We start from the raw sequence: 19,216 nt of genomic DNA on the forward strand, positions 1-19,216 counted from the left end.
ATGTGTACACATGCACTCACACACGTGGATACATGTATTCATGCCACATACATATACACATGTACAAAATTACACAACCACACATGTGCATTATCTGATTTGAAGTTACCAGAGAAGATACGGTCTCATTCTTATTTTGTAGATGAAGACAATTTGTGTTTTGTTTTATTTTAATTTTATGTGTCTCAATCCAGTTTTCACTACCTACACACCAGCAGGAGAATAGACATATTCTAATCCCAACAATCTAAAAAGCATCTTTATTTTAATAAAGCTTTCTTCTAGCAATGGCCTTATCAGCCCTGACACCCACACTGCATTCATGATTCAGCATCTCATATTTCATTGAAAAGCTGGGCATCTTTGCCATAAGCAAATTCATTTCCAATTCCCCAATTATTTGCTTAATAATATCTCTTACTAGTGATTAAGTGATTAAGATCACTAGTGATCTTACTAGTGATTCCAGCTACATGCTACCTGCTTCAGACATCCTTGGCATCAACTGGATTCTACAGGTCTGACAAGCCACATGCCCAGCAAAACAGAGGATTTCAAGAGTGGCTCAGCTCAGGGCGTTACCAAATACCTTTGACATCATATGATGGTGTTTATGTGTAGAACATGGCACTGGAGTGAAGGATGAGCAGAAAAAGATCCTACCAGCAAAGTTATGGTGAAAAAGAAAACCTAAGCATTGTGAGTAAAATTTGGTAAAGCATACAGTCTGTTTCAAACCACTGCCTTCCGTCCATAGAGAGCAGCTGTGCATTAAACCACGTTGAAGAGTGCCAAGCTCCCATTTAAGGAAATAGGTGAGGATGTGCATTTCACATCTATGCCTCACCAAACATCCTTCCTCAAATTGTCTCTGAGGTGACTAACGAGACACAATTTGGCAACAAAACCACAATGTGCTCAGAGTTTTCATTTTTAGTGTGATACACCATGAGGCACCAGGACACAGAAATTTTAGGAATTCTCTTCCCACTCTCAATTGGCTAGCACTGCATTTAATTAATCCAATAATAACAGTTAACACTGATGATTATAAATAACAATTATGGAGAACTCACTAGAAACTTGGTACTATGCATGAACTCAACTAATTCCCACAGTAATGTTTACACGGTAGTATTAATATTCCCCCTTTACAGATGACAGAGCTGAAGCAGAAGGAGGCTAGATTTCTTTGCCAAGTAACACAATAGGAGATGGAGGAATTAGCTATAACCCCAGGCAGTCTTAGCAGCTACGTTGTACTGTGTGAATTTCAGGTACAGGCTATGTGATTAATTGGGCATGTAGTAAAAAACTGACAGTGGAGCCAGGTGTAATGGTGCACGCCTTTAATGCCAGCACTCTGGAGGCAGAGGTAGGAGGATCACTGTGAGTTTGAGGCCACCCTGAGACTACATAGTGAATTCCATGTCAGCCTGAGCTACAGTGAGACCCTACCTCAGAAAACCACAACCAAAACAAACAGACAAAAAAAAAAAAAAAAAAAAAAAACCCAAAACTGACAGTGGGTAGGGCGCCCAGGTTTCACAGCTTTTTCATTCTTAGGTGTGAATAAAGTATAGCATACCAGAGTAATTTAGAAACTGGGTTAACATGTTAGTAACTGAGTCTGTGTGTGTGTGTGTTTGTGTGTGTGTGTGTGTGTTCACATGCGCACATGTTAGTGTGTATGTTGAGGGTAAGTGCTAAAGATGTCACTATCAACAGGAATAAAAAATAGGAAGTATTGACTCAGAGGCATATTTTGTTTCCAAAAATTACAGAAGACATTTATAATTTCTTGGATCATCCTTTCTACCTTAAATAAAGATGTGCATATTTCATATTTACAATCATATGACTGCTACCAAGATCCAACCCAGTATGGAGTAATTTGTTGCCTCACCACAAATGACCTCACTGTGAGCTCTCAAGATACAGAAAGTAATTCCTATGTGTTTCCATTCCAATATTCTGGGTCCATCCTCTACATGTTTCAGAAAAAATCAACTCAAATCTGAGAAATCTGCCAATTGAGGCAGATTTTAATGAGAACCCACAGATTTCCCTCCAGAAAGGTGACATACCCGGTCTGTTTTCCCTTCTGTCTGCACGCTGGTGTGACTGCGGACCTCATGATCATCCTCAAGGTCAGAAACATCCTCTAGTTCCTCCGGGGTCTGCAAAAATCAAACACAGCACTGATGATGGGCTGTAAAATGGAGCAACTTTGGAAATCACTTGTAGAATCTCAGGAAGTACAATTACTAAGATGACATATGACCCAACAATATACTCTCATTTGTATACCCAAGGGACGTGAAGGCATACATCTGCATAAATCATATGCATGTGTGCACATACGTTCATACAGTAGTGTTTCTCATAGTAGCTAAAGCAGTAGAAACAACTCAAATGTTCTGCTGATGAATATCCAAACAAAACATCACGCATCCATATAGTAAAATATCACTTTTTCATGTAAAGCATCCAGGTAATGATGTTACAAGGTAAGACAGATTAAACCTGACAACATTATGCTAAATGACAGATGTCAGTTACAAAATCTACATATTATAGGAGTGGGGAGAAATGAAGAAACATCCTATGACTGCAAATATGGATACAGTTACTTTTTGGGAAGATATGAATGTTCTAGAAGTAAATAATGGCAATCCTCATAAGCCATGTGCAAAACTTAGTTTTGAATTTGATCATGGTGAACAGTTTGGTTTATGAATTATTTTCCAGTACATTTCACAAGGAAAAAAGGAAATGAGCAGTTAGAAGTTGTTCTTTTAGTAAAGAACCAGTGCCACACACTTGGTGACTTCTCCAAAACACAATGCTTACAATTAATAGATAGATAGGTGATAGATTGATAGATAGATAGATAGACAGACAGATAGATAGATAGATAGATAGATATTTGAGCATTTTCATTAAACTCAAAATTCATCATAATGCCACCAGAATTATCAAGGCAATAAATTTTTAGGAGCTATAAAAGCTAATGAAATTTGAACTTCTTCTTATGTATTGTAAATGATGAGCCACTTCCTGTTTTCAATGTTAGTTGAGAACATCTTTCCTAAGAACGCTGTGTGTGGGGTAAGTTACATCTGCCACAACTTTGTCATGGTGCTCTTCACGTCATGCCTTAATGCCTCACTGTTGAATTTGACAGCTGGCTATTAACTGCCCACTCTGTGTTCATCAGCTAGACCTTCCTGCTTCTGTGGTGTTCTAACAACCTAGCACACACCTGCTAATGAATAACTAAACATTGCCATCCATGGCTAAAAAATACATGAGGAGAGACTGGACAGATGGCTTAGCAGTTAAGGCACATGTCTGCAAAACCTAAGGACCCAGGTTCAGTTCTCTGGATCCCACATAAGTCAAATGCACATGGCATGAACATGCATCTGGAGTTTGTTTGCAGTGCCTGGAGGCTATGGGGTGCCAAATTCCCTCTCTCTCTCTCTCTCTCTCTCTCTCTCTCTCTTCCCCCAGTCTCTAATAGATAAATAAAAATAAATCTTAAAAAAATACATGAGGAGGAACAAAGCAAAATAGAACACCAAACAGCTGCCCTAAAGAGATTATCCTTCACTATTGACAAAATACTTTTATAGTAGCTTACATAGTCACAACTTAATTTTTCCAGCAATTTCCTTTTATTAACTGTATTTGTGTGGTGTGTGTGTGTGTGTGTGTGTGTGTGTGTGGTGCATGTATGTCTGTCAGGGTTTCTTGTTTCTGCAAACTAATACTTGATGCATATTGCCACATTTTATCCAGATTTATGTTTATGTAAATAAAGATGCTGGAATTTTTATTGGTATTACATTAAATCTGTATATTGATTTTGGTAGAATTGTTATTTTCATATTATTAATTTCATAACATTAATACTCAGCAGCATGAGAGATCTTCCAACCTTTTTAAGTCCTCCTTGATTTCTTTCTTGAGTTTTTGAGTCTTATTCTTTTAGTTGTTTTACTATAGGTCTTTCACATCCTCGTTGATGTTATTCCAAAATATTTACTTAATTGCTATAGAAAATGGGACAGCCTCACTGAATTCTTTCTTTGTATATTTGGCCTTTGCATATAGAAAGGCTACTAATTTTTTTTGTGTTCATTTTTGTATCCTACCACTTCGTTGAAAGGATTAATCACCTTTAGCAATTTTGAGATGGAGACTTTCAGGTTACTTATGTATAAGATCATGTCATCTGCAAATAGAGCTACCTGGACTTCTCCATTTCCAATTTGTATCCCTTTTATTTCTTTCTCCTGTCTAATTGCTGGGTCTAGGACTTCTATTACTTTTTAGAAGAGCAGTGGTAAGAGTGTACACCCTGTCTTGTTCCTGGTCTCAATGGGAACTCCTTGAGTCTTTTTCATTAAGTATTATTTGGGCTTTAGGTGCTTTGTATATAGCTTTTAGTGTGTTGAGATATAAACCCTCCAGCCTATTCTCTCCAGCGTTCTGATCATGAAGTTGTGTTGTATTTTATGAAAGGCCTTCTCTGCATCAATTGAAGATATCATATGTGTTTTTAAGATTGAGTTTATTTGTGTGGTGTATTCCATTGACCTATTGTCATATGCTGAATCATCCCAGGTGGGTGATGTTCTTGAAATGTTGATGATTTTGGTTTGCGAGGATTTTGTTCAGGATCTCTGCATCTAAATTCATGAGGGACACAGGACTATAGTTTTCTTTTTGTATTGTATCTCTGTCTGGTTTTGGTATTAGCGCAATACCAGATTCATAAAAGGAGTTGGGGTAGATTCTCTGCTCTCTAATTATGTAAAACTGTTTGAGAAATGTTGGTTTCCATTCTTCAAAGAAGGTTTGGTAGAATTTGATTGAGAAGCCATCCAGTCCTGGACTTTTCTTGTAGGGAGGTTTTTGATTACCTCTTCAATCTCAATGGATGTGATAAGATTGTTTAGGAGATGAATCTGCTCTTAGTTTAGTTTTGGGAGGTGGCATGTGGCTTGTAGTTCATCCATTTCTTCCGGATTATCCAATTTTGTGGAGTAGAGGTTTGGGAAGTATGTCTTGATGAGTCTTCCAATTTCATTGATGTCTGTTGTGACTTCTTTTTTTTTCTGATTTTGTTGATTTAAGACTTCTCTCATCATTTGATCAAACTGGCCAGGAGTTTATCAATCTTGATGTTTGTTCAAAGAACCAGCTCATTGTTTCATTGATGTTTTAAAATTGTTTTCTTAGTTTTCAATTCACTAATTTCTTCTCTGATCTTATTTCTTTTCATATAGAACTGGGATGGTTTGGTTCTTCTAGTTTTCCAATCTGTTTAGGTGGACAGTTGAGTTATTAATTTATGATCTCTTTGCTTTTGTTAGGAAGGCATTTAGTACTATGAATTTTCCCCCTTAGGACTGCCTTCATTGTGTCCCATATGTTTTGCAAATCGTGTCTTTATTATCATTCAATTCTAGGAATTTTACAATTTATTTTTTAAATTTTTACACAACCTATTTATTTATTTTTTTAAATATTTTTTGTTCATTTTTTATTTATTTATTTGAGAGTGACAGACAGAGAGAAAGACAGATAGAGGGAGAGAGAGAGAATGGGCGAGCCAGGGCTTCCAGCCACTGCAAATCAACTCCAGACGTGTGCGCCCCCTTGTGCATCTGGCTAACATGGGACCTGGGGAACCGAGCCTCGAACCGGGGTCCTTAGGCTTCACAGGCAAGCCCTTAACCGCTAAGCCATCTCTCCAGCCCCTATTTATTTTTTTTAAAGTATGTTGTGGAGTCCCTAGGAGCTGATGGAGTTTCTGATGTCTCTTTGTTTGTTTCTAGCTTTAAATCATTGTGATCTGATATGATGCAGGAAGTTACTTCAATCTTCCTGAATTTATGGAGGCAAGCATTATGACCTAATGGTCTATTTTGGAGAAGGTTTCATGGACTGTTGAGAAGAATGTGGATTCTATAGAATCGGGGTGGACAGTTCTGTAGATGCCTGTTAGATCTTTACTGTTGTTGAGCTCTATTATTTCTATGATTTTCTGCTTGGATGATCTGTCTATGGGTAATAGTGGAGTATTGAAGACTCCACCTATGATGATGTTGGTGTCTATAGTTTATAAACTGTGGTGCACTTTGTGATTGTGATGTTAGCATGTTGGATCTTTACCTTGAGCACTCTGGCCCAGCGGAACAGGGATTTGGGTGCCCAGGGGCCAGTTAATCAGGAAGCCCAAGAAAAAGACCTGCTTCTCTGGCCCAAACTCAGGGACCTACCAGGCCACCGTAAGTCCGCAGCGTGAGTAGAGGACCAGGTAACTGCGATGTGTGAAAAGAACTGGGAGCTCTGGCCTACTCACTCCGCACATGTGCCCCTCAGGAGCAGGAGATCTGGGGATTAGAGATTCAGGGGCCATTCAACCAGGAAGGTGGAGCAAGGCACCTGCTTCCGCAGCAAGCTCACGGGGTCCAGGCAGCCCCCAGCCAGCAGCAGGAAAACTGGGACCAGGGACCTGGGAAGTGGAGACCAGGATCCAGGAATTGAATGACCCAGGGGCCATTCAATCAGGAAGGCAAGCAAGAGGGCTGCTTCCACAGCAAGCTCACAGGGCCCAGGCATCCCCAAGGCAGCAGTAAAAGAGCTAGGACCAGGGACCTGGGAGGTTGGAAAGGAACCCGGAACCGGAGCTCTGTCCAACTCACTCCACGTGGGGACTCTCCAGTGGATGAAGTTTTGATTTTCTGATTTGCACACAGTATGTTATATTTGGGTCCACTCTCAAAATGTGTATAGGTGATTAGTGCCTTACTTGTTAGTTCAAGAAGGTGAGACTTCTATTGTTGCCTTTGGATTCTTTCTCTTTTTCTTTGGTGGTGGGGGTGTAGGTTCTCACTCTATCCCAGGCTGACCTGGAATTCACTATGTATCTCAGGGTGGCCTCAGACTCACTGAGATAGTGCTGGGATTTCAGATGTGCACCACCAAGCCCGGATCTGGATTCTTTCTTAACTTGTGGATCCTTAACAAGCGTTTTGTTTGTTCTCACTTTGCGATGAGCATCATCCTTCTCTTTTTAGAACCTTCTCTTATTTCAATTGACTTCTATGAAATATTAATATTCCTTTCTCACTAAGGCCTCCAAAAGTATTGAGTGTTTGTTTTAGAACCTACGCACTGAACTTTTTATAATCCTATCCTGTAACAATAGGCAGCAAAGATCGTAGAACAACTATTTCTTCTTAGATCTTAATAGCTTTAGTTAACACTACACAACTTCTACAAAATAACACATTTCACAATTTTGTGTATTAATCCAGTATTACTAAGAAATAATACTTGTCCTACCAAGTATTTCTACCTCCTTCCTTGATACATCTTCCAAGACAAATAACATGTGAGTCAATTAGCATCCTACATTCTGTTGCTTCACAGTTGATGACTGTCCTCTCTGATGGACCTACTGTGATCTGTTTCTTATAAATGTCTGTTATTTATACTAGGGTGATAGCCTGTCATGTACTGACATATAACATCATCATTCATCCCAGTAATTTGATTCAATCCACAATAAATATACTAACACAGTCTAATAGGAACTGTTGTCAAAAGTCACAAGTACCATTTCTGCCTGTGCTGTTGTAGAAGAGATGAGCCTACCAATTACGCCCACATAATTCTGTGCTTCTTTTTTTTTTTTTTTCCACTTTAACACAGGACTAATAGTTTTCTTGCAAAGTCACCAAAAGCGACCTCTTCACTTCATGAACAAAACCAGTAGGAGAGTTTTCAAAACACTTTCTGGAAGCATTTCACATTTTGTGAAGCAAGAGTTTGGATGGCATTGCAAAAAAGAAGATTAAATGCATAATGTAATAGTTTGCAGGAAAAAGGATTCTCTATTTTGTGGGAGATTTGCTAAATTTTTCAGCAATGGAGACAAATAATGTTAAGAGTAAATACTATTTTTTAAAGAGGAGGAATAAAAATGGACTGTCCATGGAATCCACTAATGTAAATAGAATTTTTTATGTTAATAGCTTTCGGAAGTTAAACATTTGGAGACAGATGGTATGCTTAGAGGTAGCACTCAGGTTTAACATGTGGAAGTTTAAAGGGGTGTTTGTGTGTGTGTGTGTGTGTGTGTGTATGCACATGTGTGTTTCCGTTCCATCTATGAGACTGAAATCTCAATCTATAAAAGTAATGTTATATACCAGAAAGACCCTATAATATGTAAAAGGACAAACCTGACTGTATGCTATGCCGTCCAGTGAGTGATAAGGAGACTTAGGGCAGTTTGTGCACCCTCCTCGACTTTGGTTTCCTCAGTGCAACACAATTAAACTCTGTCTCTCTGTTCTTTTCTCCTCTTCCTATGCTGTCCTATCACTCATTTCATCTGACTTCTGTATAAAAGTTTGGTGTAAATTTGGATCCCTCCAATTTAACACAAAATTATTCTCAAAACCCACAGCCTTGTTTAGAAACTTTAAGATCTTCAGATAGTATTCTGGGTTGACACAACACTTACTGGCTACCTGTATCTATATTTGTATAATAAGGTTTAACTTATTAAAGCTATTGTGCTAAACCAATTTTGCTACAACTCCACCTGTGGCTTTCTTTAAAAATCAAGTGAGAGGTCTCTTTGATTAAATGTTAATTATTTATAAAATCAGAATTATGTCTGTAACTGGCTCCAGAGAAGTTCCACTCTCATGTACAACCTAAGGGAAGATGGGAATAACCTACCTTCCCTAAACTGAGCTGTCTCTAAGCCTGACAAAGATGAAGAAAGCCCATTTTTCTACAGAGTATTAATGACCCTCCACATTCATCCATTGTTTTTCATATCAAAATTCAGGTCATTATTTCATGTTTTTAGAAATCTCAACTATAATTATAAAGCCTTCTAAAGGAGACTTAAAGTACCGATGTATGCTTAGCTGCCTGAGGTTAGCAAAAGAAAATACCACCCCGATTTTTCGGGTGACAATGCTGTCAAAATGAGATGATGGGTGGGAAACACTGAATATTAACTACTATTCATAATTATAATTGTTCTTATTTAAGGGGAGGATCTTTAAAGAATTTATTATTAGGATATTCACTGTATGAGTATACTGTAATTATATGTGCATCAAATCATACTCTCCCTCTCCCATTCTACTAAGAGTCCTCCTCCTTAAGAGTATTAGTAATCACCATAGAGTTATGAATGCATCAGTCAGTCTCGGTGGCAGGGACAATGCATCAGAATACATCTTCCCACCCTGTGCCTCTTACATTATTTCTGTCCCCTCTTCTACACGCTTCCCCGTGCCTTGGGAAATGTTAGAAATCACTGTAGAAGGATCTAGATAGCCTATTTTCTGTCTGATGTGTTTTGAGTGTCCTCACTGTCCTAATATTTCACTTTACTTATGCAAAAGAACTCCCTTCCCATTAAAAAAAAAAGTATGACACTTAAAAACATTCAGGTTGAGATTTTTATATAGAGATAGAGTGTCAGGACATTAAAACTCCACGGACATAATAACGTGTGTGTGGAGAAAGCAGGGGTGATCCTTTTTTGCCCTCCAAGGAATTATGTGTTTTTCTTTGACATTTTTTCTTTTACCATTCCTAGTGAGAATTATCAAAAGTATTACAGCTACAAATTAAAGTTTACAAACCTTAAATATGTTTAACAATGTGATGTCTGTTATCTGAGGTCATATAGCTCATCTACTCTATGATGTTTTTATTTATATGTCAAATTTATTAAACAAGATCCTTCTTTTTTTTGAGGTAGGGTCTCACACTAGTCCAGGCTGACCTAGAATTCACTCTGTCATCTCAGGGTGGCCTTGAACTCACAGTGATCCTCCTACCTCTGCTTCCCAAGTGCTGGGACTAAAGACGTGCACCACCATGCCCAGCTTCAAGATCCTTTTTAGACTAGAGACATTACTATAGAAATAGTGGACACTTACTCTGATTTTTTTTTTTTTACTTTTTTTGGGGGGAGGTTTCTAGGTAGGGTCTCACTCTAGCACAGGCTGACCTGGAATTCACTATGGAGTCTCAGGGTGGCCTCGAACTCATGGCGATCCTCCTACCTCTGCCTTCCAAGTGCTGGGATTAAAGGCATGTGCCACCATGCCTGGCCTTTTTTACTTTTTTATTTTATTTTATTTATCTATTTTAGATAGAGAGATTCATAAAGAGAAAGAGAGAGAGAATGGGAGCACCAGGGTTTCTACCCACTGCAAACAAACTCCAGGAGCATACACCACTTTGTGCATCTGACTTACATTGGGTACCAGGGAATTGAATCTGGGTCCTTAGGCTATGCAGGCAAGTGCCTTAACTGCTAAGCCATCTCTTTGGCCCTTGTTCTGAAATCTTTATGTGACCTTAAGGCCTCTATCTCTTTTCACTTCCTGCTCACTCTTTCTAAAGGTACCAATTTTCTCCTTTTTAATATTTATTTATTTATAAGAGAAATAGTGAGTGTGTGGATGTGCCAGGGTCATTAGCCACTGCAAATGAACTCCAGATGCATGCACTACTTTGTGAATCTGGATTATGCAGATCCTGGGAAATCAAACCTAGATCTTTAGTCTTTATAGGTAAATGCCTTAACTACTAAGCCATCTGCCCAAACCAATTGCCTTATTTTATTACAACAGTTTGTACATTTTCTTTATTTTTTTCATGATCATAATTTAAAATTGTAAAATTATAGTTTCTTTAATATGGAGAATATTTATTTTATTTTGACTCACTAGAATTTAACTGCCATGATTTAGGAATGTCTATCTGTCTGTCTCTGTGTAAAAACCACTAATAGCAAATCGTATGTGCTCAGTTTATAGTTTATAATGGGATAAAGAAGTAACATTTTGACTAAAAAGCTTTACTTTTAATGTCTCACAAAACTTGTGGGAACATTTTTGAGTTGTGAAAATATGGTCATCCACTAGTTGTCTGACTTCTATAGATGGTAAACCGATAATTATTCATGTAAGAAAATATTTGATTTTCATAGGGTTATTTTTCTATGTTTAGAGTGATTTTCAAAATTTGGAGGATCAGAAGGAAGTTGATTTTCTCATACACAGCCCATTCTACTCTCTGGCAATATAGTATGGCTCAAATAGAGACTTCAGAACAAGTGTCCAGTAGTGGAAGTAGATCAATGTCTTTAGCCTGACAAGGATCTTGGGTCATAAACTTGGCATAAGTAAATATAATAAATAAAATAAAGAAATAAAAACATGATTGAATAGAGGGGCTATATGATCTAGGATAACAGATGTCACAATAAAATCCCATGTGGGTAAAAGTCAGGGATTTGTGGGGGTGGTGAGACTTCCTGGTTCTGTGCAATAGCTTATGCCTTTTCAGAATGGTTTCTGTATATTGATATTGGCATCTTTCTCTGGCTAATCCTGGTGGTGAAGATATGTTGAGTGTATTATGGGATATTTAGCATCTTATTCCTACCACATGTGGTCAGGCAATGTTAACTCATGACAATCAAAAATTTCTCTAGATGTTAACTTTCCCCCAGTGAAAAGGCTCTCCTCTTTTCAGAAACATTGCTCAGAAAGATTGACTCACCAGGACCAACATAGGCAGTAGGAGGTGAGTGGTGGTTCAAGAATGACTAGGTTTTAAATTCCCAGAAACAAAGTTCAAACTGAATTAAGTTCAGAAGTAAATATGTAGACAGAAGGTCATATGCCACGTAACTGTGATGGTTACACGACCCAAGAGGGCAGAAACCAATCATTCATTTTAGTCTTAATCAAGGTACATGAAGAAGATCTCAGATTTATGAAGACCTAATTGTAAACTTGATTGTAGTCCATTGTTTTTAATTGACAAGAATTATATATATATATATATATATATATATATATATATATATATATATATCATAAGTTATAACATGATATAGTATGTATGTCTACATTGTGGAATCATTAAGTCAAGCTAATTTAAAAGTCCATGACTTCACATATTTCTCATTTTTTTGTGTTGAAACCATTTCCAATATAATTGAAATCAATAAGATGGAACACTATTTGAATTCCTGTTTTCATTGCAGTATTAGTAGAATAGCTAAGAGTCAGAACTTGTCTGGGTGTTCATCATTGGAGAATGGATAAATAATATTTAGTATATATGCACCATAAAATGTGGTATATATGCACCAAAAATGTACTGTATATAAACTTACATATGTAAATATAATATATATACTGAAATATGCATATATACATATGTATGCACACACTATGAAATGTGATAAAACATAGCATGCACACACACACACACACACACACACACATATATTATAAAGTGTGGTTTAAATACATCATGATCAGTATTCAGCCTTAAATGAAATAAATTCTGCTGCTTGGTCGCCGTATGCATACCAGAACGTAAAAGGCTGCTTCTGTTCTTGTAAACCAGTTGCTCTCATTATTCATCTTGCAAAGCCAAGCCTTCATAAACATTAAGAAACCACACCTCTTTCTCCTTCTCCCAATTCCTTACTGTTGGCATTTGACACCCTCCACCACAGGTTGATGAACTTACAATTCCTCGTGGTGGAATTATGCAGTAATCTTTCTGTTACTGAGTTACTTCTCTTAGCATACTGTCTCTCAGGTTCTTCCTGGTCTCATATTCCTACACCTCTTGCCTTTTTAAGGCAGAATAACATTCCACTTTAAGCACCAACCACATGTTCTTTACGTCTCCCTCTGTCGATGAGCATTTGGGTGCTTTTCATACCCTGACCACTGTGAGCAGAGCTACAATGAATGTGGGAGTGCAGGCATGATTTTGTGATGGTGAGTCCAAATCTTTTGGATAGACTCCCAGAATGAGATTGGTGGATTATAGAGTATTCAAATATTTACAGCTTTGAGGAAATGCCCTACTTTTGCACCCACACTGCATCTATTTACACTCCCACAAATGGGGACTAAGGACGCTAGATGTTCCACATCATTGACAGCATGTGTTCACTTACTCGTTCTTTGGTAGATTATGCACATGTGCAAGGTGGTCCCTCACTGAGGTCTTGCTCTGCATCTGCTCGGTGTTGAGTGCTAAGCATTTTGTTCTTATCACTGTTTATTTGTCTTCTCCAGAGAAATGACAATTTAAGTCATTGGCTTTTTAAAATTGAACTATTTATTTATTTGACATAAGTAGCTATAAAGAACTCCCTTAGCAAATACATGATTTTAAAATACTTTCTACGATTCTTCAGTTTGCCTTTTAAAGTTTTTGATTGTTTTCTTTACAAAATAAAATGTTACTTGAATGTCATATTTGTTATGTTTTGTTTTTGTTACTTGGGATTTTGGTGTGATGCCCCCTCAAGTTACTCCTAAAACCAATGTCACAAAATCACTTGAAGAACAATGTTCCCCATTTTTCTGTGAGGAAATTTAGACTATGTTTTAGGGTTATATGTTGAATCCACTATTTGTTTCTGTGGTTGATAACATAGGTTCAACTTTATGTTTTTACATGTGGTTATTTTTCCACTGAGACTATTAAGATAGCCAACCTTTCTCTTGTGTTTTCTTAACACTGTTATTGATGTTGAACTGATTGTCCACTTATAGGTTTATTTCTGAGCTTCAAATTCTATTCACTTGAATTTGTATTCATATTAGTTTTAATTCATTAATTTTATTCAACTATCTGATTACTTGAATTATTATATATGTATAAACATTTGACATATTTATAAACCAAGCAGTATGAGACAAGTAGCTTAGGTCTTCTTTCTAAACTATTTTTGTCTGGGTAACTTGTGGTTCTGTATAAATTTCAGACTATGTTTTGACAATAAAACACAGCTATTTCATGATATTCAGTGAAAAACTAAGTTTTTCTCAAAGACCAGGAATTGCCCACTATTGTATTATTCTATTCAACATGGTACTGGATGTTCTAACTAGAGCAATTAAGCAACACAAATAAGTGAAAGGAAAATAAGAAAAGAAATAAAATCATCACCATTTATAAATTGTAACATATATACATACATACAGTTTATGTGTTATATAATTACAAAACTTGGGCAGGAGAGATGGCTTAGCGGTTAAGCACTTGCCTGTGAAGCCTAAGGACCCCAGTTTGAGGCTCAATTCCCCAGGACCCACGTTAGCCAGATGCACAAGGGGGCGTATGTGTCTGGAGTTCGTTAGCAGTGGCTGGAGGCCCTGGTGCGCCCATTCTCTCGCTCTATCTGCCTCTTTCTCTCTCTGTCTGTTGCTCTCAAATAAATAAATAAAAGTAAACAAAAAATAATTTAAAAAACAAACAAACTGGGATCTTAAAAATATTTTTAAAATAATAATAATTTAAAAACTTAAAATTCCACAAAAGGTGAGGACTCACACTAATTAATTAATATCAGAGAATACAGAAACAACATACCAAAAAGAAAAGCAGTTTTATTTCTACCTACCATTAACAAAGTACACAATGAAGAAATTAACAAAATATTTTATTTACAATAATGCCAAATATAATAAATTACTTAAGAATAAACTTAATAACCAAGGAGCTAAAGACACTTGGATACTGGAAACTAGAACCATTGCCTACAGAAACTAAAGGTACATATAGATAGAATGACACTTTCCATTCATGTACTGAAAGAGATTGTATTGTTAAAATGTCCACATTACCCATAGTAAACATAATTCCTGTAAGAATCCAAATAACCTTATCTTTATGAAATAGTAAAAAGCCTAGTCTTATTTTTCTTTTCTAGAAAGTTAAGAATATAGTACCATGGGACTGGAGAGATGGCTTAGTGGTTAAGTTCTTGCCTGTGAAGCCTAAGGACCTTGGTTCAAGGCTTGATTCCCCAGTACCCACAGACACCAGATGCACAAGGTGGCACATGCATCTGATGTTTGTTTGCACTGGCTGGAGACCTTGATACGTTCTCTCTCTCTCAATCTCTCCTTCTTTCTCTCTCTGCCTGTCTGTTGCTATCAAATAAATAAATAAAAATAAACAACAACAAAAAGAATATAGTACCATGAATCATTCCTTAAGAACCTAAGAACTAATGATTTAGGTATGTATTTGATGCTCTGAAGGGTATAGTAATTTACATATAATCTGACAAGGCCATGTAGTAAACTGGAAACACAAGTCCTAATGTAGGAGAAAAGTGTACAAATGTGTATGATCAAACAGCACATCATAGACCGATGCATCCTGAGCTGAGCATATACAATATTTCTGTCGGAGGAAAGACCATTCTACATTTTAGTTGTTTTTATTTTCTGTGAAATATCTCTCTATTTGGTCACTAGTTAGAAACCTACCAAGACTAAGAGCTCTCCAGTATCTAAATGGTTGATGTCTAAGGTTGAGTTAGAATTGTTATGATTATCATAAGATTTAATGAAAATTCCTCAAGTTTACATAAGGCCTTTCTACAGACAAGCAATAAAGAACATGCAAAGGGTACATCTTGCATAGCCTTTTCCCCCTTTCTATCAGCAAACTCAGGGAAGTCATTTCTCTACACATAAAGCACCCGTAAAGCAAATTGACTCAGGAAAACACATCATCTACATCCTCACCAAAGGAGCTTGTGACCGATCTCTAATGCTCATAGCTGCATACCTGGTTCATAAAAACTGTCTTGAGAAGGAGTCCAGATAGAAGTTCAAATAAAGACAAAGAAGACTATGAAGCCATGGGGGGCAGCATTTTATTTGGAAGGTTCAAATAGTAGAAATTTCCAGACTCAAAGCAAGCTTTTTCACATTCTTCTCTTTGAGAACAGAAGAAAAAGAGAAAAGAAATATTCATGATTAGTCCTGCTATTAGTATATACAACATTAGCATAAAAAGGTGTCTAGTCATTCCACATTCATTTCCTCATTCAATCTTAACAATTAACCCGAGAGGCAACTCTTTTCATTTCCCTTTCACAGCTAAAAAAATACAGCCCCAGCGAGTTAACAGGCCATGTTCACAACTAATAGAGGCTTACTTCAGAACTTGGTGGATGAACTATGTGCCTTGGTCATCACATATGAATGGGAAGTGTAGAAATCAACAGTTAAAACTCGTAAGTATATTTTACAAAGCTAAATGTGAATAAAGGAGAGCTGAGTTGAGTTATGGAGGTGCTGTTGATAGTAGTAAAAATAGTAGCAATAGATAATTAGTTGACTAATTGAATATCTAGCCAAAAATCACAATCTGATACACTGAATTTGATGCAAATTCTAATATATTTGAGTGATGAAAATCCCATCTTTTGTATCAAACATTATATCAAATGAAACACTACATATGTGAATTTTTAAAATGTTTATTGTTACAGTAAACAATTTAAGACCTCTGAAATTTTAAGCATATTATCCTTTGCAAAATAAGAGCTATTCTGTAGGTATTAAAATAAGAGCTTTGTGTAATGTTTACCAATAAGGTATACTTAAACACATTTAGTTGAAGGTTATATGCATGTATGTATGCATTAAAAGCAAAGAAAATGCACAAACAGGTTTTATTAATTATCATCTATGTGCTTTAAAATATTATATGTGGCTTTTATCCTTTGCAATTGATTTGTTTCAATACATGTTTATTGCTTTTATTGGCAGGAAAAGAAGGCAGTAAATGTTATTTTAAAAAATCTGCTTATGGTTAAACATGACATTTCAAGGACATGTCAGCAATAAAAGTAAGGGCAAAATTTCAAGACTCACAGCAAGGCAGCAGAGCTGCCCTGGCCACCATGAAACAGGTTTATTAATGCTGCATATTTGAAGCTGGAGTGGACAGAGACAAAAGCTCCAATGAGGTGAGAGAAAAGTTCACAGCCTGTGTGTTCATCAGTAGAGCAGACGTTAAGGAGCCTGTAACAGAGATGTAGAAAGTTCCCTTCCCTGATCTGCAGGCTCTGTCCTCATATTGCACCATTTTCCTTTAAGCTAAGTAAATTTGTAAAAACAGTGACTTCATTAATTCATATATTACATTGTCAGCCTTCAGAAAACTGGTTTTATGAAAGTATTCTATAGAAGAAATTTAGAGGGAAAGGAAAATTGTGGTTTGACTCCCTGATGGGGATATGAATTCTTTAGCAGGCAGGAAATCTTTGACTTCCTTTAGAAAGCTAGATGTAACATCAACAGCACTAAGCAAGTTCATCTATCTAGATTTGCAAAGTAATCTCAGGCACACTAACAAAGCCCAAAACACCTGCTGTACTCCAGCATTTCCTGTAAGGCCAGGCAGGGTGTCTGAACCTAAAACTCCTATTTCACTGAGAAGAAAGAAAGAGAGAGAGAAAGAAAGAAAGAAAGAAAGAAAGAAAGAAAGAAAGAAAGAAAGAAAGAAAGAAAGAAAGAAAGAAAGAAAGAAAGAGAGGAAGAGAGGAAGGGAGGAAGGAAAGAAAGGAGAACAATAAAATTACGGAAGAAGTTACACATTACTAGTTGGATGTTACTCAATAAAACAGTAATTCCGATCTGGGTCAGACTTTTTGGCATATAATTCAGGGATACTGGATTGGAACTTGTTTTATGGGGCACAAAAATTTCCTACAACATTAAAATAAAGCAGGCAAAGTTGGCAGTTTGTATATAGAATATAACATTGAAACACAACAAAACAAATATTTGGACAAGCCCTGAGGAAGAATTATGTTCTGTTGTATAGAGATTCCTTTAAGTCTCCAAACTAAAGGCGCTATTGTAGAAAGAAATGAATACCTCAATGAATAACATGTAGCTTGATGTAGCCACTTAGTGTGGGTGTGAAACTAATTCTTAACACATGCATAGTGTTAGTTCTGGACTGACATGTCCCAGCATTAGAATTAAGAAAAATGGAAAGCAAACCTACCAAGGTAAAGTTGCTTTGAAAAAAAAAATGGCTGGAGAGATTGCTCAGTGTTTAAAGCACTTTTTGGAAAGCCTGATAACCCTGGTTCAATTTCTTGGTAACCACGTAAAGCCAGATGCATGAGGTTACACACGGAGTTCATTTGCACTAACAGGAGGCCTTGGCATGCCCATTCACTTTCTGTTGTCTGTCTGTCTGTCTCCCTCCCTCTCTCTCTCTCTCTCTTGTTAATAAACAAAAGGTATAAAAATATTTTAAAAAATAAGCTAGGTGTGGCTGCACATGACTTTAATCCCAGCACTTGGGAGGGAGAGGCAGAAGAGTCACAAAGAAAGTATAAACAACAGGGATGTAGCCATCCTATTTGTCCAGATCTACTTAAAATAAAAGGAAACATATTCACACAAAATCTTATACACAAATAGTGATTGTTGGCTTAATTGCAATTTCTAAGATTTAGAAACCACTTAGGTTTGCCTCAATGGGGAAATTATTTTAAAAATTTTATAACTTGCTTAAAATAACATTATTCTGCTATAACAAGGAATGCATTATTGATATAAGCAACAATATGTGGATCTAAAAATAATTAGTCCAGAAAGAAAAGTAAAATGAGAGAACACACTGTATAATTCTAGACGAAAGAGTCTAGAAATTTCAAGTTTGGAAATTTTTCAGCAATTATGAAGAGGATTAGTTACAAAAGGGGCATGAATGAAATTTTAGGTTTGATGACTATATACTTAAGGCAGCTTCAGGAGTGGATAATTACAGCTATAAAATACCAAATTTATTTAAATATATGAAATTTATTAAATGTGTTTGTACCATAGTAATGCAGAAAGATGAGTATTTATTTATTCAAATGTGTTGCCAGACATTTCTAACATAACAATTGTATTACCCAAGTGTAATTACAACTGGAAACACAAACTGTGAAGTTATCATTATTAAGTACATGTAAATAAGTTACACTACAAACTCATTTTAATCAGTTAATGTCTAAGCATTTCTATTTAATAAATGCTTTAGTTTTTAGTGAGGATGACATAATTTAATCTTAATTAAAAATGAGCTTCAATGAAGAAAGACCTTGTACATGAGTCTTCTCCATAAACATACTTAGAGCATCAGAAATGTTTCAGTTCTAGTAACGATCATGCCAAGGGCCTTTAACACACACACACACATATGTATATACATGTATACATATCTATACCGTCATACAATAATACCAAGGCTTTTCTCAGTGCTTGGCTTAACTTAATTAATATCCCCAGCTATGTATGCAATATTCTTC

At 36.5% G+C, this 19,216-nt stretch overlaps 1 protein-coding gene across 1 annotated transcript in view; it reads right to left on the minus strand.

The window, feature by feature from the left end:
• Window positions 1–19,216, minus strand: part of Ctnna3 (catenin alpha 3) — a 1,402,587-nt gene that overhangs the window by 153,957 nt on the left and 1,229,414 nt on the right. The window contains exon 14 of the mRNA XM_045137244.1: window positions 2,088–2,180. Coding sequence (XP_044993179.1) covers window positions 2,088–2,180 — 93 coding nt within the window. The remainder of the gene's footprint in view (window positions 1–2,087; window positions 2,181–19,216) is intronic.

This window comes from Jaculus jaculus, chromosome 18 (genome assembly GCF_020740685.1).
Source record: "Jaculus jaculus isolate mJacJac1 chromosome 18, mJacJac1.mat.Y.cur, whole genome shotgun sequence".
NCBI classification, from domain to species: domain Eukaryota; kingdom Metazoa; phylum Chordata; class Mammalia; order Rodentia; family Dipodidae; genus Jaculus; species Jaculus jaculus.